This window comes from Somniosus microcephalus, chromosome 11 (assembly GCF_052327205.1).
Source record: "Somniosus microcephalus isolate GS21.2 chromosome 11, FLI_Smic_1.0, whole genome shotgun sequence".
Classification (NCBI taxonomy): Eukaryota; Metazoa; Chordata; class Chondrichthyes; order Squaliformes; family Somniosidae; genus Somniosus; species Somniosus microcephalus.
The window spans coordinates 70,606,197-70,631,286 of NC_140997.1; the positions used below are offsets into that span (position 1 = coordinate 70,606,197).

Sequence of the window (25,090 nt, forward strand, 5' to 3'; positions counted from 1 at the left end):
CATTACAATTCCTCCCCTTTTAGATTAACAGTACCATAACACTCATTTAACAATTAAATATCAAACTAATTACAATTAACACTTTTAACATGCAACATTAACTGAAAATAGTCTATTTATAAATTCAGTCTTTGGGGAGGCTTCCTGATTCTTTCTGGATAATGCCTTTCCCGAGTGTCTCGCTCTTGGTGCGGAAGCGATTCTAACACCCTGTCGTCAGTTGATTCATCAGCTTCCAATGCTATTGTTTCTGAGGTAGATGCGGCCTGTACATCGGGTTCCTCACCAGGTACGTATGGCCGAGACATGGGGTTGACTTGCTCCTGTGACTCTAGGATCTGGTCAGCATGGCGTCTCACAATGTTCTCCCCAACATCCACTGTGTACATTAGTGGCCCCTGCCGTGTGCATATCGTTCCTGGTTGCCATTTCTCTGTTCGGTAGTCGCGGGCCAAGACTGGTTGCCCTACATTGAAGCTCCTTGTCGGCTTCTCATTGATGTGCTGGAATTGCTTACTCTCAACATCTCTTCGTACATTTGGTCTGAGCAAATCCAGACGAGATCTCAACCTTCGGTTAAAGAACATCATGGCCGGGGCCTGGTTGGTGACTGCATGTGTCGCATTTCTGTAGGCTAACAGGAAATTGTCCACCTTATGCTGCAGTGGAATGTTGTCATCGCACATGGCCTTTACTGCTTTTTTAAAGGTTTGTACGAACCTCTCAGCCAATCCATTTGTGGCTGGATGATATGGGGCGGATGTGTAATGCCTTACCCCATTCCTTTTCATAAATCTTCGAAACTCTTCGGACACAAACTGTGGTCCGTTATCAGAGTAAATCTGCTCTGGCAAGCCGTTCCTGGCAAAAATGGTCCATAGGACTGCAATAGTTTTCTCCGTGGTGGTGGAGGACATTTTGCTCACCTCAGGCCATTTCAAGTGCGCATCCATGGCTATTAAAAACATTGAGTCTATAAATGGACCAGCAAAATCAATATGCACCCGTTGCCATGGAGATGAGGGCCACTCCCATGGGTGTAGAGGGGCATGTGGTGGTGCATTTTGGACCTTCTGGCATCCTGAGCAGCTCTTTGTCAGGTCCTCGATTTGCTGATCGATCCCCGGCCACCACACATAAGCCCTAGCAAGGCTTTTCATTTTCACCCCTCCCAGATGACCTTCGTGCAGCTCATTGAGCACTCTCTCCCTTAACTTGGGTGGAATTACCACTCGGGATCCACACATCAAGGTCCCCTGGCATACTGACAGCTGTTCTCTTCTGGATGAGAATGCTGGCAACAGTGAGTCGCCATGTGCTGGCCATCCCTTCACCGTCAAATCATATACCCGAGACAGTGTCGGGTCATTTCGGGTCTCCTTCTCTATACCAGCGTTAGTTACTGGCAAGCATTCAATTATAGTCGAATGAAATATTTCAACAGGATCCACTGCTGGTGCTTCCTCCGCAGTAGGCAGTGGCAGGCGTGATAGCCCATCAGCGTTTCCATGCTGTTTCGTGCCCTTATACTCGATTTCATATTGGTGCGCCCCTAGAAAAAGGGACCATCTTTGTAGCCGTTGCGCAGTCATCACCGGAACGCCCTTCTTTGGATTAAAGATGGAGACAAGTGGTTGGTGGTCAGTCAGCAAGGTGAACTTCTGCCCGTGCAGATAGTGATTGAACATTTTCACTCCCCACACTAGGCTGAGGGCCTCCCTGTCAATCTGGGCGTAGTTACGCTCAGCTGAGGTTAGTGACCGAGACGCAAAGGCTACTGGCCTCTCCGGGCCGTCCGGGAATTTGTGCGACAGCACTGCTCCAATGCCATAGGGTGATGCATCACACGCCAACCGAATTGGTAGTGCTGGGTTGAAATGAGCCAACACCTCTTTTGATGTGATCAATGCTTTGCTCTTCTGGAAAGCTCATTTACATTCGTCACTCCACTTCCATGGTACCCCAGTTTGCAGTAGGGTGTTCAGTGGGTGTAGTACGGTAGACAAATTCGGCAAGAACTTATGGTAGTAGTTCACCAGGCCGAGGAACAACCTCAGTTGTGACACATTTTCCGGTGCTGGAGCCTTGACTATTGCCTCAATCTTTTCAGGGGACTTATGTAACCCCTCTTTATCAATAACATGGCCACAATACGAGATCTGCTTCTGGATAAACTCGCACTTGTGGCGATTAGCTCGGAGCCCATATTCCTTCAATCTAGTGAGCACCTGCTCCAGGTTGGCGAGGTGATCACTGTCATTTTCGCCCGTGACCAGGATGTCGTCCAAATAACACTGGGTCCTTGGAATCCCTTGCAGGACTTGTTCCATTGCCCTTTGCCAAATAGCCGGAGCTGATGCTACCCCGAACACCAGCCAGTTGTATTGGTAGAGACCTTTATGAGTGTTGATCGTGAGGTACTGTTTCGAGGCTTCTTCTACCTCCATTTGCAGGTACGCCTGGGCCAGATCAATCTTAGTGAAGCGTTTCCCTCCAGATAGCGAGGCAAAAATACCTTCAATTCGCAGAAGCGGATATTGTACAGTGTGAAGGACTGGGTTCACTGTCACCTTATGTACCTTCTTGTACTTCTCCTGTGGATATTTCTTGCTGCTTGTTTTCTTTCCCGACCTGCAGACTCTTGCTATGTGTCCTACTTTTCCACACTGTCTGCACACTTTGTCCTTGAACCAGCAATCATTATGGTCGTGTGTTGTTCTGCCGCAGCGATAGCACTTCACTGTTCCATATGACATTTCATTTGTGCCATATTCTTGCGGTCTCCGTTGTATCTCTGCAGCGCCCCGTGCTGCTGCTTCGTGTGAACCCAGAAACGGCTTCTTTCACTTTGAAGCCCACACACAAACTTGTCCCTTAAAGTATCTGCTAGTCCCGTTCCAAACTGGCAGTGTTTCGATAGCTTGCGCAGTTCCGTTAAATACTCAGCATTACTTTCATCTTTATGCTGGTTCCTTTTGTGAAACTTAAATCTTTCTGCTATCAGCAGCGGTGTGGGGTTTAAGTGGTCCTGTAGGATTGCCACTATGTTTTCAAAATCCTTTTCTACTGGCTTCTCTGGGGTTACTAGGTTTCGCAGTAAGCCATACGTTTTTGCACCCATTGAATTCAACAATACCAGCGCTTTCTTGTCATCTGGCACTTCATTCGCCTTGCAGTATACTTCTATGTGTCCGACATATGTCGTCCAATCTTCGACTTCATTGTCGAACGCTGTGATACTGCCACTCTTCGGCATTTTTGGGTGTGGTTAGACTGGCTTAAAATGGCGTCTCCCGCGCTTTCCTTTCTTCCCCGCTGCGGCTTAAAATGGCGTCCCCCGCGCTGCTGCCAACGCCACTCTCGGCGGTCCTCGTGTCAAATGGCGACGCCCTATGGGTTTCGTGTGCTGCTCCTGCGCTGCTGCCAATGCCGCTCTCTGCGGTCCTCATGGCAATGGCAGCGCCTTGCGTTTTCCTGTGCGCCTCTCTCCCCCGTTGACGCTGCTCGGCCCTTGAACACCGGCTGCGCTCTGCTCTCTCTCGTCTCTCTCCCTGTTGATGCCGCTGAGTCCTGAACACCGGTTGCGCCCTGCCCTCTCTCTCTCCCCTGTCGACGCTGCTCGGCCTTTTTCTGTGCCGCTCGGTCGGGCTCTAGCCCGTCGCTGTCCGGGAAGGGTCTGCGCAGTACCTGTTGCCAGCCCGTTTCGCTGGACCACCGTGACTGGAAAGTGAAGCCTGGCTCTCGACAGCCTCCACTGCGATGCTCAAATCTCCGCTGGATGACTGGGCGGTTGCCCGTGGTCGACGCCCGTGCTTCTGGACTCGACCTTCTTCCACTGTTCTCCAGGAGCGAACCCCTGGGAGGTGATGCAGAGTTGCAGGTAGGTTCAAATCTGCTCGTCGCCAATGTTATATCCGTGTATCTTAATGTTGTGTCCTTTAATAATCAGACAACAGACTGCAGGGAATGATCAACAGGTGTTTACTCAACGTGGTTCAAACTGCAACTGACTGTACAGATCACTACTCAGGGTTTATATACAAGTGTGATCACTGCCGGTACTACAGGATACAGGAGCTGTAAAAAGTAGTTCTCTCCCTTACACTCTGCCCTTCCCATGGGTGGAAGAGACCTCCCCAGGAGTCCAACATAGCCTGGTCGCACATTGCAGAGGAGGACACAAGCAGGGATGTCATCAGGAGGATCTGGGTGCAGTGGCGCAAACCTTTCAATTATCTCATTAGATCACGAAACGTTAGTACAAAGCCACACTCAACCTCATCTGGCTGTGTCTCTCATCACATCACTCTGCCTTCCCTACCCTACTCCTGCACATCCTTACTCACACCAACTTACCTTGCACCTCTACCCATCCCTCTCTATGTATATTATCACTTCTCCATCTCACTAGCCACCCCTCACACTCATCCTAGTGCAATCATACCAAGTAACAACACACAAGGGTAACCACTTGGGTGTTTTATCCAATGTTCATGTAAAGTTTCTGTTAATGTGGTGTCAAACATTGAAACCTTTATTTTCAACACTTTGCATTCTTGGACAGATTTGTGTGCACCTTTGGAAGTGGCTTAGTGAGTTGCAGTGAATGGTGAGACATAATGGTACCCCCCGCAATGGTGGTGAGTGTGAAAGGAATGGCTTGGGCATTGTAGTGTTGATGTTGGTGTGGGATGGTGCCAAACTGGTGCATTATGTGGCAGCCAGAGTGTACAGCATCAAGTGAAGTAAATCTGGCTATGGCAAGGCCATCCCTGGCCTCCCGGGCAGCAATATGCTAGAGTGCTGATGCCCAGTGTCCTGTGCAGCATCAGGTGATTACGGAAAAGGTTGGTGTTGTTGTTGGTGCTGGTGGTGTGCCTGGTGCTGCTAGTGTTGGGGCTGATCATGGTCGGATTCTGAGGAACAAGGTGAGAGAGTATAAAGAGTACCCATGTTGATGGAATAGATGTCATGTGAAGTAGATATGCCAGAAGCATTCTGTCAATGGTGAGAGAGTTCTTCCAATGAGGTGAGAGTGGGTGGAGAGTGGAAAGCCTGCAGAACCTGTGCTGGAAATGGACTGAGAAACAGTTTTTTGGCTGAGGAAAATGATGATCTGTCAGGGGGGAGCTTTTACTGTACATTTGATGCTGTCAAGTAATCACCTAGATGCTAATGATTTTAACTGGGCCGCCCGCCGCTGCCGATCGGGTTTGCTCAGCGTTGACCGACCCGACATTGGGATAGGCGCGTTGCGGTGGGTTGACAACGGGTTCCCAACCCGCTGTCAAAAAAAAACATTTTCCCACCAGACCCGCCACCAATTCTGCCCGTTGACACCCCGGAAAATCTCGGTCAATGTCTTTACCTCTCCCAAATTATCATTTTTTAGAGTTGTTAAAAATCTTAGTCAAGGCATTTCAGTTTCCCCTTCTGAAATTTAGCTTTACTGAATGTGCATCCATAAGCATCGGAAATATTCAAGGCGGAGATAGACAGATATTTGAACTACAGGGGAGTCAAGGGTTATGGGGAGCGGGCGGGAAAGTGGAGTTGAAGCCAAGATCAGATCAGCCATGATCGTATTGAATGGTGGAGCAGGCTCAAGGGGCCGAATGGCCTACTCGTGCTCCTACTTCTTATGTTCTTATGTTCTTAAATAATAAATGTAGCTACTGCACAACTGAGAAAGTTGACCCTGTAGCACTCACTCCCAGTGCACAACAGGGTGCACTCCTATACTTGGTCACTTCTGTAACCGCTACAGGGGAGGATTGCCAGTCAAAATCAGTTAATCTTTCTACAGTTATGTCTACAGTAAATTAGTTACAAACCAAAATCAGACAAGGGGCTGCTGATTAGACATTAAATTTCAATTTACATTTCCTGGTAAGTTCATTTTAATAATCAGAAGAACATCTTTTCAGTGCTTATACACAGCTTCCTCAGGGCAGTGTGGATTGAACCAAGTTAGTAAACATTTTAAATGTAAATTAGCATTTCATTAAAATCAACCGAACTGCTGCAATACGCAGTAATTTACATCAACTTGACTATATTCAAGCTAAGCTCTGCTGTAATTATATAATAACGGACATAATTTACAATTTTAATACTAACATTTTGAAACCTCAGTTTTCTCCCACAATCAACACGGAACCAATTAGTACGGCAAAAATATGTTAAAAGTTAATGCAGCCGAAACGTTTACAGTTAAAAACAATAATAACCTGGTTGGGTGGAGCAATAAAACTGCAAAACTGAGGGGAAAAGTTCTAGACAATTGCACCACCAAAAATCGATTTCACTTGTTGAGACAGCCGGAGTGTTCTGAACTGCGTGTTCCAACATCCCAATTACATTTATATTAATACTTTGAGGGGCGAGAGAGGTGCTTATTTTTTTCGCTGACAGTTTGTCACTTACTTTAAAACTCCAGTCCAGTTGCTCTCTTCGCTTCCCTGCCCGTCTCTTCAACCACAGCAGCGCGTTAAGCAGAGATCAGCCCCAGTCCCCGGTGCCGCCAATCAGCTCTCACACAACTCCGCTGATTGCCAGCAGGCAAATACAACTTTAACTAGATGATGATTGCACGCCAGGTTTTTTTTGCCAACGGTTCAGTCTGCAGTGGTACAAGGTTGTAAATTGGATGAGAGTCATTCACAGAAGTTTAGAAATTCTGATTCATGGCACTGTCCAAAACATTAATCTGTCTTTCTCTAGGTTATTAACGCGCCTAAGGCTGGCCCAGTCTGGCCTCTGAGTCAGAAGGTTGTGGGTTCAAATCCCACTCCAGAGACTAGGCTGATGCAGTGCTGAGGGAGTGCGGCACTGTCATCAGAGGTGCGGACTTTCAGATGAGACATTAAACTGCGACCCTGTCTGCTCTCTCAGGTGGCCGTAAAGGAACCCGTGGCACAATTTCGAAGAAGAGCAGGGGAGCTCTCCCTGCAGTCCTGGCCAATATTTAACTCTCAACCAACATCATTAAAACAGAATGGCCCGGATTTTGCGGTAGGAATAACGGTAAGGTTATCTACGCTCACTGTTACTATGGAGTAAATCGGACAGCAACTTCCAGCGTTCGCACGTGCGCAGTTAAACGCGGGAATTAGAAATTTGCTGCCCAAGTTGCCCTGCTCCTCCACAAGCTTCGATACACCGGTACCTCGCCGAGAGATTTGACATTACATGTAACCATGTGAAGTTGCTGTACTTACCCACTAGATGCCCACTAAACATGCCAGAAAAAGTTGGGGCTTGTTCATTCAAGTGTAAGTGACTTTTTAAAGGTGTGTTAAGTCTTAATTACTACCAAACGACCTCTCTGGTACTGAAAATTTACTTTTACAAGCGTGGAGTCTCATTCCTTCAGATTTTAATTATTGTTGGAGATTTAAAAATATTAACACTTAATTTATTTTTACTTTTTCTTTCTGTCTCTTTTATCTCTCTCTTAATCCTATCTTTCTTTCCCTCTTTTTATTTTGCTTTCTATACATTATTTGACATTGAATTAAATATTCTAACTTACACTTCCTGGTTTAGACTCTGCGAAGCTCAGAAAGAATTCTTCAATCTGATTGGTTAAAGAGACACATTGTTGCTTTTCCTGTTCACACAGGTCGCAGATCCCCTGTAGAGGGCGCCGCGCTGAAATGACTCTCTAATTAACATAAGGTGCTGCCCAAAAGCCCACAAAAAGTCTGAGGGCAGCTGTAAGCATTATGAATGGCAAGCACCATCTGTTCACCGCTGACCGCAAAATCCAGGCCATTGTCTGGTCATTATCACATTGCAAATTGGCTGCTATGTTTCCTACAGTACAATCGTGAATACACTTCAAAGAGCTTCATTGGCTATAAATCGCTTTGGGATTTCCTGAGGTTGTGAAAGACGCTATTTAAATGCAAGTCTTTTTGTCTCTATGACTGACCTACTGTGTGTTTCAAGCATTTCCATTTTTTAAAAATTATTTAAGATTACCAGAATTTGTTTTTTTTTTTAACTTTCTATTTATATTGGTGAAGGAGATGGGTGTTACCATGAAGCATCCATCCTGCATACAAATTCAGTATGTATGCAAATTATCTGGATTCCCAAATAATTTTCCCTCTGTGCCTTTGCTCTGCTTCCCAGTCCATCAATCGCACTTTGTCCACAGCTGTTGATGCATAGATTCAGTAATGGTCCGTCCCACTCTCCAAAAATGTGATGGTATCAGAGCAATATAAGGGTGTGGACCCATTTCATAATCCGTGGCATGAGTGGGAAAATGCCCCACAGTCGGACCATCATTTTACTCATTTATGTTTTGAAATGGTTTTTGAGAACCAAGGGTGTGACGAGAATGAGAAACTTAAAGAAATTATTATTACTAAAAAAACAGTACTAGCAAAAGTAATGAGACTAAAAGTTGATAAATCCCAAGGACCGGATGAACTACATCCTAGAGTTTTGAAAGAGGTGGCCATTGGGATAGTGGACGCATTTGTTGTCATCTTCCAAAACTCTATAGATTCTGGAATGGTTCCTACAGATTGGAGGATAGCAAATGTAACCCCGCTATTTAAGAAAGGAGGGAGAGAGAAAACGGGGAACTACAGACCTGTTAGCCTCACATCAGTAGTTGGGAAAATGCTGGAATCTATTATAAAGGATGCAATAACTGGGCACTTAGAAACTAATACCCTGTAGTAAGATTGGGCAGAGTCAGCATGGATTTATGAAAGGGAAATCCTGTTTGACAAACCTATTGGATTTCTTTGAGGATGTAACTAGTGGGGTAGACAAAGGGGTACCAGTAGATGTGTATCTGGATTTTCAGAAGGCCTTCGATAAGGTCCCACACAAGAGGTTGGTGAACAAAATTAGGGCACATGGAATTGGGGGTAATATACTAGCATGGATTGAGAATTGGTTAACAGACAGAAAACAAAGTGTAAGGATAAATGGGTCTTTTTCAGGATGGCAGGCTGTGACTAGTGGGGTACCGCAAGGATTGGTGCTTGGGCCCCAGCTATTCACAATCTATATCAATGATTTGGATGAGGGGACTAAATGTAACATGTTCAAGTTTGCTGCTGATACAAAGCTAGGTGGCAGTGTCAGTTATGAAGAGGAGGTGAAGCGGCTTCAAGGGGATCTTGACAGGCTCAGTGAGTGGGCAAGAAAATGGCAGATGGAATATAATGTGGATAAATGTGCAGTTATCCACTTTGGTAGAAAAAACAGAAAGGCAGAGTATTTCCTAAATGGTGAAAGATTGGGGAATGCAGATGCTCAAAGGGGCCTGGGTGTCCTTGCACATGAGTCACTGAAAGTGAATGTGCAGGTGTAGCAAGCCATTAGGAAGGCAAATGGTATGCTGGCCTTCATTACAAGCGAATTTAAGTACAGGAGTAAAGAAGTCATACTCCAATTATATAGGGCCTTGGTGAGACCACACCTGGACTACTGTGTACAATTTTGGTCTCCTTACCTAAGGAAGGATATACTTGCCATAGAGGGAGTGCAACGAAGGTTCACGAGATTGATTCCTGGGATGGCGGGACTGTCGTATGAGAAGAGATTGAGTAAACAAGGTCTGTATTCTCTTGAATTCAGAAGAATGAGAGGGGATCTCATTGAAGCATACAAAATTATTACAGGGCTTGATAGGGTGGATGCTGGGAGAATGTTTTCCTTGGCTGGGGAGTCTAGAACCAGGGGCCACAGCCTCAGGATAAAGGGTAGGCCATTCAGGACTGAGATGAGAAGAAATTTCTTCACACAGAGGCTGGTGAATCTTTGGAATTCTCTGCCCCAGAGAGCTGTGGAGGCTCAGTCATTGGGTATATTCAAAACAGAAGTCAATAGATTTCTGACTAGTAAGGGCATCAAGGGATATGGCGATAGGGCCAGTGAATGGAGTTGAGGCAGAAGATCAGCCATGATCTCATTGAATGGCGGAGCAGGCTCGAAGGGCCGAATGACCTACTCCTGCTCCTATTTCTTATGTTCTTATGTTCTTATGAAATTATGGAATAATTCCACCTCCAACAGATATTCTGTTGCTTCTCACCAAAGCATAAGTTGGAGAATTAAAAGCATTGAATGTTTACATCAGCAACTCACATCAACAATTGAGGCCTTAATGAATGGTGCCGAGGTTACCTAGTTGCATGCATTTTCACTTGAACACAACATTTTGTTTAGAAATTGGGCATACCTTCAAGTGGATTTAACTATTATAGTCCACTAAAATAATGTGCATCCCAAGAAAATGCAACATTCCCTATTATTGACCAACTATGTGAATGACGTTTATAAAATAATAAGGAACAGAAAGTTTAACTTTCTGAAAGATTGGGATTGGGTATCCAAACTGGCACCAGTGCTGATTAAAGCTGCTGTTAAAATTCAGAATCTCTTCCAACTCTTTTTTATTTGTATTCACAGCAAAAGGCAGTTTCCACATGCAAACCTGCATCTCCAATATTCTGAAATTTATAACCTTGTGTGTGCTGTGAATAGCAATAGCAATTCACAAGATTAGTGATTTATACTGAGATATTTCACACCAGAGATTGTCCACTACAAAAGGCAAAAAATAAAACACACTATATAGTTCAGGCTAAAACTACTGGCTATATTTGTTTACAGGAGATAAGATTACACAGAAAGACTACAGTAAATAATCAACAATACAATGTTTGATTTTGACAATACTTTAAACTGCTTTTAATAATAAAAAGTCCAAGTTTATATTCTTTTAACTGAGTGAGAGATGTAACATGAATGCTTCAGTTCCACAGACTCCCGTCTCATTACCTTGACATGGGAACAAGTACTGAAGTAGGGAAACTGGAAAAAACAGCATTTCTACTAATTCAAGTTGGAAACTGACACCCTAAAACAAAGTAGTCCTTTCACTGCTGCTGGCAAGGCTGTTTCTATGGGGAGCATGGCTGGAGGTCTACTTGAAGCATACAGTAAAACTTGGCCACAACCTCTCTGATGAAATGCTGCTTCCTGAGGCACTGTTGTTCAGAGAAATTGAGGTTTGATTGCCCCTGTCTATATCTACAGATCAGAGGGTAGTTGATGATGCAGTTAATTTTTGGCACAGTGGCCTGCTGAGATAGCTGCTGCTGTACACCTAGAGAAAAGAAATAAGATATATTACAAGGAATGAATCAAATGTAAAATGAGTTCCAATGGAAGTTTGCACCTCTTGTGCTTGGGTGCATGAATAGGTGACAGAGAGTGGATCAATGAGTAATAAAAATAAAAAGGTTGAGGAATATGGTACTAGCCCTGAGTGCCAGCTTCCCCATTTCCCACCCATTCTACAGCTTCCATACTAAGTTGTCCAAGCAGGGCCTTTCAAAACAACTGAGAAGTGGGTACTTACATGGCCCTCCTCCCATAAGCGTCTGTTCTCAATGGTTTTATACTGCTTTGTCCTGCAACAGCAGAAACATAAGTAAAAGTTCACATTGCTAGGAAGAGATTTAGAAACAGATCAGGGCTATTGTGCAGGAAATAGTAAGAGAGATTACAAGGACATGCATCATGCAGCAAAATTGGTAAGGAAGGAAAGTAAATTGCAGTTTTCCAGTGGGGTTGTAAGTAAAGGTATCTACACCTGAAGCTCTTATAATCATGGGATGCATACATTCATATGGGGAAACAAGTGTCCATGCCACTCATATTCCTTTCACATTGTGTTATCTCCCTGCAATGGAAACAGTTTGATACAACTATCGACAGAGAACTGCAATTTGGGGAGAAACATCAATTCTGAAAACCTGGAGTCTGCACAAAGAATAAGTGCTACAGATAATAAGACAGACTAGAAAGGTTGTGAGAGATGGCAAGGTTGGAGGTGAGGGGCAAGAGAAAGTTGGTATAAGCAGAGCAAGGCTCACTATACATAGTGTCAGTTTGATGTAGTTTCTCAAAGCATTGCAGTGTCCTTACACCCAGTAATTAACAGATCTCCCAAATAGCCTCCAGAGGGAAGTGCATCCTTCTGACACAATGATGTGCAGAGAAATCTAATTAAGACTTCTTACCTTCAAGGAAAACCCTGGTGAGTGTGCATGTCGGGAAAAGATACCTATATGATGCCTCAGTCTAAGAGCTTCCAATCTAGCCTCTTCCATGTACTCCTTCTCCTTCTCCTCCTCCTCCTCCTGAAAGCAGAGGCATAGAGGGTTTTCCATTGAGAAATCTATGTTCCCAGTACTTTCTACAGAGCTGACTAAACAGGGCAGCAAAAGTCTTGACAGAACTTCCAGAACACCAAATAGCTAAAATCTAAATGCAATAAAAGTAAGACAAACCTTCAGCTCCCGTAAACAAAATGGCCTCCTCAATGTGGGCTCCACCTGAGCTCTACTGCTCATACCATATAATGACAGCAATAATTTGGATTGGGTTTGGGGTGGAAGTTGGGAAAAATGCAATAGGAGCATTAGCCCCCATTTAAATGCAGTGTGATGGGTTCCTTGAAGACGTTAAAGGGGAATGGTGCTGTTTCTGCAGGAAATTCTGGTGCTATTTTTTTACCGGTGGAGTTGAGGCCGCAGCCATTACCATCACTGAGTTTACCTTTGGTTTGTATAGCATAAGCTTCAAAAAAATATCACCACCAATGTTTTCACTTTGAAGTTAAGAAAAGGAATTAAAAAAGGAATTTCAAATCTTCATTTCAGCTGCAGTATGAACTTTTTCATTTGATACATATAGCAAATAGTTGATGATTGTTTGTCTTGGTCCTTCATTGGGTCAAACATACTATTACAGAGACACTTGTAGAACATAGATGAAATTCACTTGTTGCTAGTTAGGGTGCCTTGTAAAACCAGTAGGGTGGGGCTTGTGGAATGTGCAAGCACTGAAAAGGATTCATCATGCTATGCAGGTCAGCTGGTTGACAAAGTGTTGTAAAATTAGATCGGTAAATTACAGCCATTTATTGTCAATTTCTTTTCCACTTTCACTTGTTTGCTCTCCCAAATGCATTGACTCCTGCTGGGCACTGTTCCGCCGATGCTAGTCACCTTCTGGTACCTCACCTAAGTGGTCATTCTTCATGTGTGAGCTGGTAGGACCCAAATTCAAAAATCTTTTTGGGGCAAAAGTGGTGTAGTTCCAGCGTAGGTGCTAGAATTTGGGACATAAATCAGATACGCCAGTGACACCTGTTCTAAAATACAGGCTAAATACTGGTGGAAACTGAGTGCTGGCAGAAGAGGTGCACACCCCAAAATGCTGAGTGTATGCAAATAACAGAATATCTTGGGCAAAACCTGGTAATGCAGAAATTCTGCCATTTATGCTAGAATTGCACTTAACTTAAGCCTGTAGGAAAGAAGGTAAGAATTATGGAACCCTTGGGACAGAGTACACCTGATAGCCTGCAAGACCCCTGAGATGCTGTTCTAGAGAAATCAGAATCTGTAGTCATCGATCTCTCCAATTGAGCACCTGAGGCCTGCAAGCCACTGGTAAATGCTTCTATGTTGAAGGCACTCAGTGCATGGAAACTTCCCCATTAAGAGGTATGGATGCAGATGTTCCTATTCGCTAGAGTTTAGAAGAATAAGAGGTGATCTCATTGAAACGTATAAAATTCTGACAGGGCTAGACAGACTGGATGCAGGGAGGATGTTTCCCCTGGCTGGGGGGGTCTAGAACGAGGGGTCACAGTCTCAGAATATGGGGTAGGACACTTAGGACTGAGATGAGGAGAACTTTTTCCACTCAGAGGGTGGTGAACCTATGGAATTCTCTACCACAGAAGGCTGTGGAGGCCAAGTCACTGAATATATTTAAGAAGGAGATAGATAGATTTCTAGACACAAAAGGCATCAAGGGGTATGGGGAGAGAACGGGAATATGGTATTGAGATAGAGGATCAGCCATGATCATATTGAATGGCGGAGCAGTCTCGAAGGGCCGAATGGCCTACTCCTGCTATTTTTCTATGTTTCTATTGCTGCCACTCACTCCAGGATGCATTACATTGAAGAGTATCTCTCTCTGATGTTGACACAAAGGATGGAATTGGACTTGGCACAAACAAAATCATGTGCCACACATCATGTGCGATGGAAAACAGAGCCTCCGTAAGTGTGTGATGCTCTGTTAGCATCCTTTTCTTCATTGCATGAGCCTAAACACTTTCATCCACGTGCTCTAAAGCCAGGAGCTGATTTTTCTTCAACCTCCACTCATGAACTTCAGGTTCCTCTTTTACTTCCATATCTTCTATCTTCCTTGTGTTCGACGACTCACCCAATGACAATTCATCATCAACTCTATCCAATCCACCCCATGTGTCTCTCCCTGGTTGATGAGTGCTAGTGATGGGATGACTGACGGAGTGGGAGAATTTCTTGTGGTACTGCCCAATGTTGAGGGTCGAGAAAGCTTATCCTCTGTACCTCCTTGCATTTCTTGACCTCTTTCTACTTTTATGGAGATTAAAAGAATCATGCTAAGGTTACTGAAACTTTTCTGCTGCTTTGGGGGTCTCCCCACAATAACAACAACAGATTTAATACACATGAGGTTGGTTTCAATTACAACACATTGATCTGCTCTGAACAAACCCACTGCAACTACAAAGCCTCCAGCTTCTCCGTCCCACACTGCTTTAGAGTTTTTCATGCCCAATATCTCCATTGCCTCTTTCTCATGATGGGGTAGAAAACAGGTGGCAGCTGGTCCTCCACCTGTCAACTGGTGTTCCTGTGCATCAAGAGCACTTTTCTCCTGCATGAGGAGAGAATGGTTTTACTAGTGCTTAATATTCTCCTACCCTTTCTTCAACTTTTTATCACATTTCACCTCTTGATATGAATGATTGGAAGCTGTATGACAAGTTCAACATAGGATTACATAGAATATACAGCACAGAAACAGGCCATTCGACCCAACCAGTCCATGCCAGTGTTTATGCTCCACTCAAACCTTGTCCCATCATTCCTCATCTCACTCTATCAGCATAGCCCTCTATTCCCTTCTCCCTCATATGTTTATCTAGCCTCCCCTTAAATGCATCTTTACTATTTGCCTCAACCACTCCCTGTGGTAGCGAGTTCCACATTCTCACCACTCTCTGGGTAACAGAATTCTTTCTGAATTCCCTATTTGATTTCTTGGTGATTATCATATATTGATGTCCTCTAGTTATGCTCTTTCCTACAAGTGGAAACAGTCTCTGTGTGTCTACTCTATCAAAACTTTCATAATTTTAAAGACCTCTATTAGGTCACTGCTCAGCCTTCTCTTTTCAAGAGAAAAGAGACCCAGCCTGTTCATCCTTTCCTGATATGTATACCCTCTCATTTCTGGTAACATCCTTGTGAATCATTTTTTTCACCCTCTCTATATCCTTTTTATAATACGGCACTACTACAAGTGTGGTCTAACCAAGGTTCGATACAAGTTTAGCATAACTTCTCTACTTATAATCCCTCTAGAAATAAACCCTAGTGCTTGTTTTGTTTTATGGCCTTGTTAACCTGTGTCGCTATTTTTAGTGATTTGTGTATTTGTACTCCCAGATTCCTTTGCTCCTCTACCCCATTTAGATTCTTATTTTCCAAGTAATGTATGACCTCCTTATTTTCTTACCAAAATTTAATACCTCACACTTATCTGTGCTGAAATTAATTTGCCAATTATATCCACATCCTGCAAGTTTATTAATGTCTTCTTGTAATTTGTTGCAATCCTCCTCAGTATTGACTATCCCCCCAATTTGGTGTCATCCACAAATTTAGAATTTGTGTTCTTGATTCCAAAGTCTAATTCATTAATATATTATGAGCAACAGTGGTCCCAGCACTTATCCTTGTGGGACCCCACTTCCCACCTTCTGCTGCTCTGAAAAGCTACCCTTGATCCCTACACCCAGCTTTCTGTCTTGCAGCAGCTAGCTATCCATTCTGCTACTTGTTCCCTGACTCCGCATGTTCTGACCTTATTCATTAGTCTATTATGTGGCACCTTATTGAAGCTTTTTGGAAATCTAGATAAATTACATCTACTGCATTACCCTTGTCTACTCTCTCTATTACCTCTTTAAATAATTCAATGAGGTTGGTCAAGCAAGACTTTCTCTTTTGAAATCCATGCTGACTATTCATTATTGTATTTTTGGTTTCTAGATGTTCTTCTATTTTCTCCTTTTAATAGGAATTCCATTATTTCTCCTACCACCGATGTTAAGCTGACTGATCTATAGTTCCCTGGACATGTTCTATCTTCCTTCTTAAATATAAGTATAATGCTAACTATCCACCAGTCCTCTGGCACTACATCTTTTTCCAACAAATTATTAAATATGTGTAATAGTGCCTTGCTATCTCTTCTCTAGATTCTTTTAAAATGCATGGATGCAATCCGCCTGGACAAGGGGTTTTATCCTCTTTGAATTTGATTAGTTTATTTAATATTTCTCCTTTTTATTTTAAATACGGTTATATCATTTCTAATCTCATGTCATGTCCACCTGATCTGTCTCCCTGGTAAATATCGAAGCAAAGTATTTATTTAATATTTCTGTCATTTTACTATTGCTACTTGTGATTTTATCCTGTCCATCCCTTAGTGGCCCTATTCCCATCCTGACTTTTTTAAAATTTATGTGCCTGTAGAATATTTGACTGTTTTGTTTTATGTTCCTTGATAATTTAATTTCATAGTTCCTCTTTGCCTTCCTAATTGTTTTTTGACTTCCCTCCTAATCTCTGCGTATTCTCCCTTGTCATGCTCTCCACTGATGTCCATGTACTTAGTGTCTGCCTCATTCCTTACCCTCAATTGTTACCTTGTCTTTATTTATCCATTAGCGTTTAGTTTGTTTTTGTTTTTTAGCAGAATATAATTTTTCCTGGATTCTGTTGAACAGCATTTTAAATGTTTCCCATTGCTTCTCTGCATCATTGTTTGCCAATATTGTCCATTTTATTTTCCAAAGTTCTATTCTCAGCCCCTCAAAATGACTTTTTCTCCAATCTATTACACTAGTCTTTGTCATGTTTATGTCCTTCTGAATTATTATCTTAAAGCGTATTATATTATGGTCACTATTGCCTAGATGTTCCCCTACTTTTACTTCCCTTATCTGCTCTGGTTCATTCCCCATTACTAGATCCAGTAGCGATCCTCCCTTGTTGGGCTTCTTACATACAGGGTTAGAAAGGAGTCCTGTACACATTGTAGGAACTCTATTCCCTTGTCCCCTTTACCTACCTCTTCTGGCCAATTAATTTGGGGGTAGCTGAAATCCCCCATGATTATTATTCTATTTTTTTTACTAATTTCCCTAATTTGTTTGCATATTTCTTCCTCCACGTCCCTTCCACTATTAGGTGGTCTGTAGACTACCCCTATTGATTGATCCTTTATTATCTTTTATCTCTATCCACATGGATTCTATTTCTGTCTTGCTGATAGATGCGTCACTTTTTTCTACTGCCATTATGTTATCCCTAATAAGTACAGCTACTCCACCTCCTTTTTCCCTCTCTATCTTTTCTAAATATGTTATAACCTGCAACGTTTAATTCCCAGTCCTGATTTTTCTGTAGCCATGTCTCAATAATCCCTACTGTATCTGGTTCCTTGCAATGTATTATTGCCTCCAGTAACCCTGTTTTATTATGGACACTGTGTGCATTGCTGTACAGACAGCTGAATTCATTCTTAACAGCAGTTCCTCTCACTTTATTTTTAACCATCTTTTTACACTCCTGTTCTATAACTCTATTTATTCCCTGGTGAATTATGTCCTCCCTTAGTTTAGTCTGTCCTGTGCTTTTCTTTCCTGTTTCATTTATATTTAGGCTTGTTTCATTTCTTGCAGATCCCTCCCATCTTACTAATTTAAAGCCTTTGCCATCTCCCTATTTACCCTTTCTGCTAGGACACGGGTCCTATTCTGGTTCAGGTGGACCCAATCCCATCGGTACAGCTCCTTCCTGACCTAGTACTGGTGCTAGTGTCCAATGAAAAGGAACCCCTCTTTCCTACAACAGCTCTTTAGCCACATGTTAATTCTCCTGATCTGACTGTCTCTATGCCAATTTGCACGTGGCTCTGGCAATAAACCAGATATTATTACCCTCGAGGTCCTGCTTTTAATTTAGCTCCTAACTCCTGATACTCCTTCAGCAGCACCTCCTCCCTGTTCCTACCCATATCGTTTGTTCCGACATGGACCACGATAACGGGATTTCCCCCCCTCCCTTTCCACGTTCCTCTACAGCCACCACAAGATATTCCTTACCCTGGTACCGGGTAGGCAACACACCCTTCAGGACTCTCGTTCGTGGCTGCAGAGAATGCTATCTTTCCCCCTAATTATAGAATCCCCTATCACTACCACATTTCTATTCTGCTTTCCACCCACCCCCCCACCCCCCACTCCTTGGACAGCCTTCTGAGCCATGGTGCCTTGGTCTGCATTGTGGCTGTCCTCCCCACACACAGGGTAGCGCTGGAACATTTACGCATGCAATGCTCACTTGCCTCTGTAGTTCTGTGGTATTAGTTCATTTTTACGCATTGTTGCCATAGCACCTACCTTTGCTGCCCTTGTCAAATCATTGAACCTTTTGTGACATTGCAGGAATGTTAGAAGTGTTCCATTTACAATCAATGCCACTTCTATCCAAATAGCTCATGCAGGCTTTTTGCCTCTCACCCCAGAAGTGAAATGCTCCTGTGCCTTATCTGATTTAAGGAATGCTCCAACTCACTCTCCTAAAATTGGCTGCTCATCTTTTACTCCCGCTAACTGCTGCCATTTCCTGGTTACTGACAGTTACCTCTTCCCTTCAAGTGCAGGCTGCCTTTAAGTGACGACACACTCCATCTTCCTTCCCTCCTCGCAATGAGTTTTCCAGTTCTCGCAAGGCATTTCATGACTATTGCTGATGGGACTCATGACTATATTCTGTCCAGCATTATCCTAATCAGCTGACCACAGGAGATGGGGGCAGTGCCTGTGCATAAGTTCAAGCTCAAGTCTCGCACCACAGTACATTTGGCAGCCAGGCATCAGAATTTCAGGGGCACAGTGTTTAAGGGCAGAATTCTTTACTTCTGGCATGAATCTGTGCAGTAATATTGGCAATAACATGTTCATGAGAAATAAGGATTGAATTCACCCATGCCAATATTTATTTTTTCACTATAAAGATTATAAATGCCACTTGTACTCTCCTCTTGGTAAAATGTGTAATTATTAACTTTTACTGTGGAATATAATATGTCAGCCATTTAGAATGCAATAAAAAGTCATTTCAAAATCTTTTTCAAATTTTTGTATCATGAAAAATGAATGTTCGAACCAGATGTATAGTTGTGCATAATTTCCATAAATCTGTAGGCCTAGAAATTCATCTCTCGGCCGTAGAATTTAAATTGTTAAATTTTCATGTAACATCAATACATTGATGAAGAACGTAATATCGACCTGTGCTGCTCAGTTTATTAGTAATTGTTTCTATTTTTTTCCCCTTTTTAAACTGCACCCACCTCAAAACATTGCTGCTACTTTTGAACACTCAATTTGTCAGGAAAGATTGCCTGCTGCTGTTGGCCTACCCTGAGATCTAGAAACATAGGAATAAGCCTCACACAGTTAGTTAAGCTGTAAATATTGAAAGAAATAATTTGATCAAGTTTCATCAATTGTGGGTTGCTAAGGTGGTTGAGCTAAAGGCTGAAACGAGGACCAAGAGACTGACCGTTTACGATGCTTTGAAACAACGATTCCAAGTGGTGGTCATTGGGCTTCTCAATTTTCAGCTGTAAGAGAGGAAGAAAAAATGCACCGTGTGCACAAGCTATTTATTATGTCCTTCTCTGTGTTAAAAGGCTGTTTTAAAATAAAATAGGTGATTAGTAAGGCTGTTGAAATCTTGCAGCAATATGAAAACCCATTTATTAATTTAATACTAACACTTTGGGCTTATGTTCTCCTCCAGTGACAAATTTTAACAAAAATGAAGATATGAGTGTAAATTGGTACAAATAAAAATAAACAACCTACATCATGGAACCACAGACATTGACAGCACAGAAGGAGGCCATTCAGCCCATCGTATCTGTGTTGGCTCTTTCCTGGAGCAATTTAAAACTAAACCCACTGCCCTGCTCTTCCCCCATAGCCCTGCATCTATAAAATGTTAAAAATGTTTCTGCTTAAAAGGTGCAAAGGTCTCTGTCTAAACTACTCATTGTGACAAAATACTCTACACTCTAATAATGCCCCTTGTAAAGAAATTTCTCTTAACCTCTCTCCTAGTAACATTATAAATTGATGAGTCCTTGTCACAGGCTACTGAACCAGATGAAATAATCTTTCCCTACTCACTCTCTCAAAGCCTTACATCATTATAAATCTGCTCTTCGCCTGCTCTGCTCCAGTGGATAAAGTCACAGCATCTCAACCTGTCTTTTCTCTTCATATATGCTGACGGCCCTGTTTCAGTTTTTATTTCAGTATAAAGCAGTGCTCCTCGTTACATCTAATTTTCCACTAAAATTAGCAAATGGAGGAAAACGTAACTCTTAGAGACTTTTATACAAAGGTCTATTCTAGTTCATCTTCCACAATACAGCTATACTACATAAGTGAAATCTGGGGTGGGGAGACAAGAATTTCTCTTGTTGCTTTATAAGGAGAAGCTTAGAAGGAACATATTTCTTATCAATAGCTTAGTTAATAAGCTGAATTCTCCACTGATGAGATCCTTTTCCATTGAGCTATCAGTATAACTCCTTATTTTTGTTATCTCATGGTATACTTCTTTCCTGTTTTATTAAATTGCTGTTCAACCACATGACTCTTTTGACCATAAGCTTGTCTTTGATTATGCATCCCTTAGCACCGGCAACACTGGATAAACTTTAATTAAAGAGGTAGGGGCCGATTTTCGCCGAATCCTTTAGGTGTTAAAGAGCCTCCGATGTGACGAGATGGGGTCTTGAGCTGAAACATTGGTTTAGCCCACGTTTAGCACAAGACGCCATCTTGGAGACAGCGCTAGGAACGGCCACTCAAAGCCTCATTAAAGAACTGACTGCCACTTAAAATGCCTGCTAATACTCATTAAAGAGGCTGCACGTTTTTTTTGGCGGCAAGCGCTTCAACTAATGCCCACTCCTAACAGCGACCAGCGGTTTGGAAGTTAACATGGAGTTGATGTCGATTTCAAGCACCACTTAAAGGGATACTCACTATTTCATGGTCATTGCTGCTGGAGCTGTGAAGAGGACCTCTAAAACACATCGGGAGACTTTCTGGGACACATTGTCAAGACTTCACCAACACTCGAGCAACATTTATTCTGCAAGTTCTCCTAAAAAGAGTAAGTGCTGTGATACTCGACCTTATTGGACAACTTATTGGAGTCACCAGGAGAAAGGGAGTGCTTGGTCATCGGTACCTTGCTAGAGGTCCCCCTTGATGTGGACAAGGAATGGGAGGAGGACATGAGGCCAGGCAGAGCAGCACATCCTCTGGACTTCCTCCGCCAGTCCCTCCAGTGCAGCATCCGAGAACATGTGCACCCTCTCCCTCAGTCCCTGAGCCATTCTGCAACGAGCCGTTGTGTTCCAGCCAGAATACTCCACACCTTCAGTGGAAGTGGGTGCGAGGAGCCCACATATATTGCTTCACGAAAATTGTGTCTAATCAGCACTTGAGTGCTAAACCTGCAGGTTTCTGATTTAGCACCTCCAGGCAAGTTCAAATTATGGTAAGCAGCAATTAGGACCAAAATTATGTGCTAAATCCAGACTTTCAAACAAGCCAGTCTTATTAGCAATGCATCCATTTAGCACCTGTTTGCACCCTTTGGCCAAAATAACCCCCGTAATGTTTTAAACTGATGTTCTCTTCTGCAGAACTAACTGGTGTCCTTACAATTCATATCAGTAATTACAAATTGCTCAAATTAGTAACAATACTGTGGAGAAGGAATTCCTGGAGTGTATACAGGATGGTTTCCTGGACCAATATGTCGAGGAACCAACTAGAGATCAGGCCATCTTAGACTGGGTATTATGTAATGAGAAAGGATTAATTAGCAATCTTGTTGTACAAGGCCCCTTGGGTCTGAGTGATCATAATATGATAGAATTCTTCATTAAGAGGGAGAGTGAAGTAGTTGACTCAGAGACTAGGGTCCTGAATTTAAATAAAGGAAACTACGATGGTATGAGGTGCGAGTTGGGTAGGATTGATTGGGGAATGTCACTCAAAGGGTTGATGGTGGATAGCCAATGGCAAACTTTCAAAGGCCGCATGGATGAACTGCAGAATTTGTTCATCCCAGTTTGGCATAAAAATAAAACAAAAAAGTTGACTCAACCGTGGCTAGCAAGGGAAATTAGGGATAGCATAAGATCCAAGGAGAGAACATATAAATTGGCCAGAAAAAGCAGTAAACCTGAGGATTGGGAGTAGTTTAGGATTCAACAAAGGAGGACAAAGGGATTAATTAAGAAGGGGAAAATACAGTATGAGAGTAAGCTTGCAGAGAACATAAAAACTGACTGTAAAAGCTTTTATAGATATGTGAAGAGAAAAAGATTGGTGAAGTCAAGCGTAGGTCCCTTGCAGTCAGAATCAGGGGAATTTATAATGGGGAACAAAGAAATGGCAGACCAATTAAATACACATTTTGGTTCTGTCTTCAAAAAGGAGGACACAAATAAACTCCCAGAGATGTCGGGGAACATAGGGCCTGATGAAAGGGAGGAACTGAAAGAAATCAGTATTTGTAGGGAAATGGTGTTAGGGAAATTGACGGGATTGAAGGCCAATAAATCCCCAGGGTCTGATAATCTACATCCTAGGGTATTTAAGGAAGTGGCCCTAGAAATAATAGATGCATTGCTATTCAACTTCCAACATTCAATAGAATCTGGAACAGTACCCATGGATTGGAGGGTAGCTAATGTTACCCCACTATTCAAAAAAGTGGTAGAGAGAAAATGGGGAATTACAGACTGGTAAGCCTGACATTGGTAGTGGGGAAAATGCTAGAGTCCATTATAAAAGATGTAATAGCAGAGCACTTGGAAAACAGTGACAGGATTGGACAAAGTCAACATGGATTTACAAAAGGTAAATCGTGCTTGACTAATCTACTGGAATTTTTTGAGGATGTAACTGGTAAAATAGATAAGGGAGAACCAGTGGATGTGGTGTATTTGGACTTTCAAAAGGCTTTCAATAAGGTCCTGCATAAGAGATTAGCATGTAAAGTTAAGGCACATGGGATTGGGGGCAAGGTATTGACTTGGATAGAGAACTGGTTGGCAGACAGAAAGCAAAGAGTTGGAATAAACGGGTCTTTTTCCAAGTGGCAGGCAGTGACTAATGGGGTACCACAGGGATTGGTCCTTGGACCCCAGCTAGTCACAATATATATTAATGATCTAGACAAGGGAACTAGATGTAATATCTCCAAGTTTGCAGATGACACAAAGCTGGGTGGGCATGTGTCCTGTGAGGAGGATGCCGAGAAACTCCAGGATGATTTGGACAGGTTGGGTGATTGGGCAGAAGCATGGCAGATGCAATATAACATGGATAAATGCGAGGTTATCCACTTTGGTGTCAAAAACAGGAAGGCAGATTATTATCTGAATGGCAATAGATTGGGAGAAGGGAAAGTGCAACGAGACCTGGGTGTCCTTGTGCACCAGTTGCTGAAGGTAAGCATGCAGGTGCAGCAGGTGGTTAAGAAGTCAAATGGTATGTTGGCCTTCGTAGCGAGAGGGTTTGAGTACAGGAGCAAGGATGTCTTGCTGCAGTTGTACAGAGCCTTGGTGAGACCACATCTTGAGTATTGTGTGCAGTTTTGGTTGCCTTATCTGAGGAAGGATGTGCTTGCCATGGAAGGAGTGCAGCGAAGATTCAACAGGCTGATACCTGGGATGGCAGGAATGATGTATAAGGAGAGATTGGGTTGATTGGGCTTATACTCATTGGAGTTTAGAAGAATGAGAGGGAATCTCATTGAAACTTATAACATTCTGACAGGACTGGACAGACTAGATGCAGGAAGGATGTTCCCAATGGTCGGGGAGTCCAGAACCTGGGGTCACAGTCTAAGGATAAGGGGGAAGCCATTTAGGACAGAGATGAGGAGGAATTTCTTCACCCAGAGAGTGGTGAACCTGTGGAATTCTCTACCACAGAAGGCCGTAGAAGCGAATTCATTAAATATATTCAAGAAGGAGTTGGATATATTTCTTAAGGCTAAAGGGATCAAGGGATATAGGGAGGAAGCAGGGACAGGGTACTGAATTTGGATGATCAGCCATAATCTCATTGAATGGCAGAGCAGGCTCGAGGGGCAGAATGGCCTACTCCTGCTCCTATCTTCTATGTTTCTATGTTTCAAGTTCGGGATTAGTATACACAGGCACGCCTTCAATTAGCTTACCACATTAAGACACATTCTCGATCAGGTAATTCACACAAGTATATTGGGCCGGATTTTGCTGGAGCAGGCCACTTTAGTTAGACTTTTTTCTGCACCCTTTAGTGTGAGTTGATAATGGTGTGGGGAGGCCAGTGGGGCACCTGAGACCTCAGTGAATAGCGGGACCAACAGTGTATCTCCTTATCCAATGAGATTTAAGGATTGAGAAAAAAACAGGAACGACTGAGAAGGAGGGTGTATTAGTCAAATCATGTACAGAAAGATAAAAGAAAAATGAGGGAAAGAAAGATTGGATGAAGAGAGAGAGAGATAAAAAGAGACAGGAAGGAAAAGTAAGATTTTTTTTTTAATTGGACTCACAATCTCTCCTAATAATTGACAATAGGCAGGAACACTTAAAATGTTTCCCATTCTGTGCCAGAGAGGTTGATTGGCATTGCATTAACAATTATTACATTGTTAAAAGGTACTTATCCTCTTAATTATAGGACTTAACTTTCTACGGTGCGTTTAATGGACAATTAGGCCCCGATTTTCGGCTTGTGTGGGAAATGGTCGGGTTTCCCCGAATGTGGAGTTTCTGACACACAAAATGTGTCAGCCAGCTCCATGCAATTTTC

At 42.9% G+C, this 25,090-nt stretch overlaps 1 protein-coding gene across 2 annotated transcripts in view; it reads right to left on the reverse strand.

Moving 5' to 3' along the window:
- Positions 1-6,920, reverse strand: part of arhgdig (Rho GDP dissociation inhibitor (GDI) gamma) — a 150,560-nt gene extending 143,640 nt beyond the window's left edge. The window contains exon 1 of one of the 2 annotated variants that reach the window (XM_086000848.1): positions 6,427-6,920. Coding sequence is in view for 1 of the 2 variants with exons in the window: in XM_086000846.1 (XP_085856972.1) it covers positions 6,231-6,351 (121 nt within the window). In the remaining variant the exon portion in view is untranslated. Of the gene's footprint in view, positions 1-6,230; positions 6,353-6,426 lie in introns of those variants that run through there. The other variant, XM_086000846.1, reaches the window with a different exon arrangement.
- Positions 6,921-25,090: the final 18,170 nt, after the last annotated feature.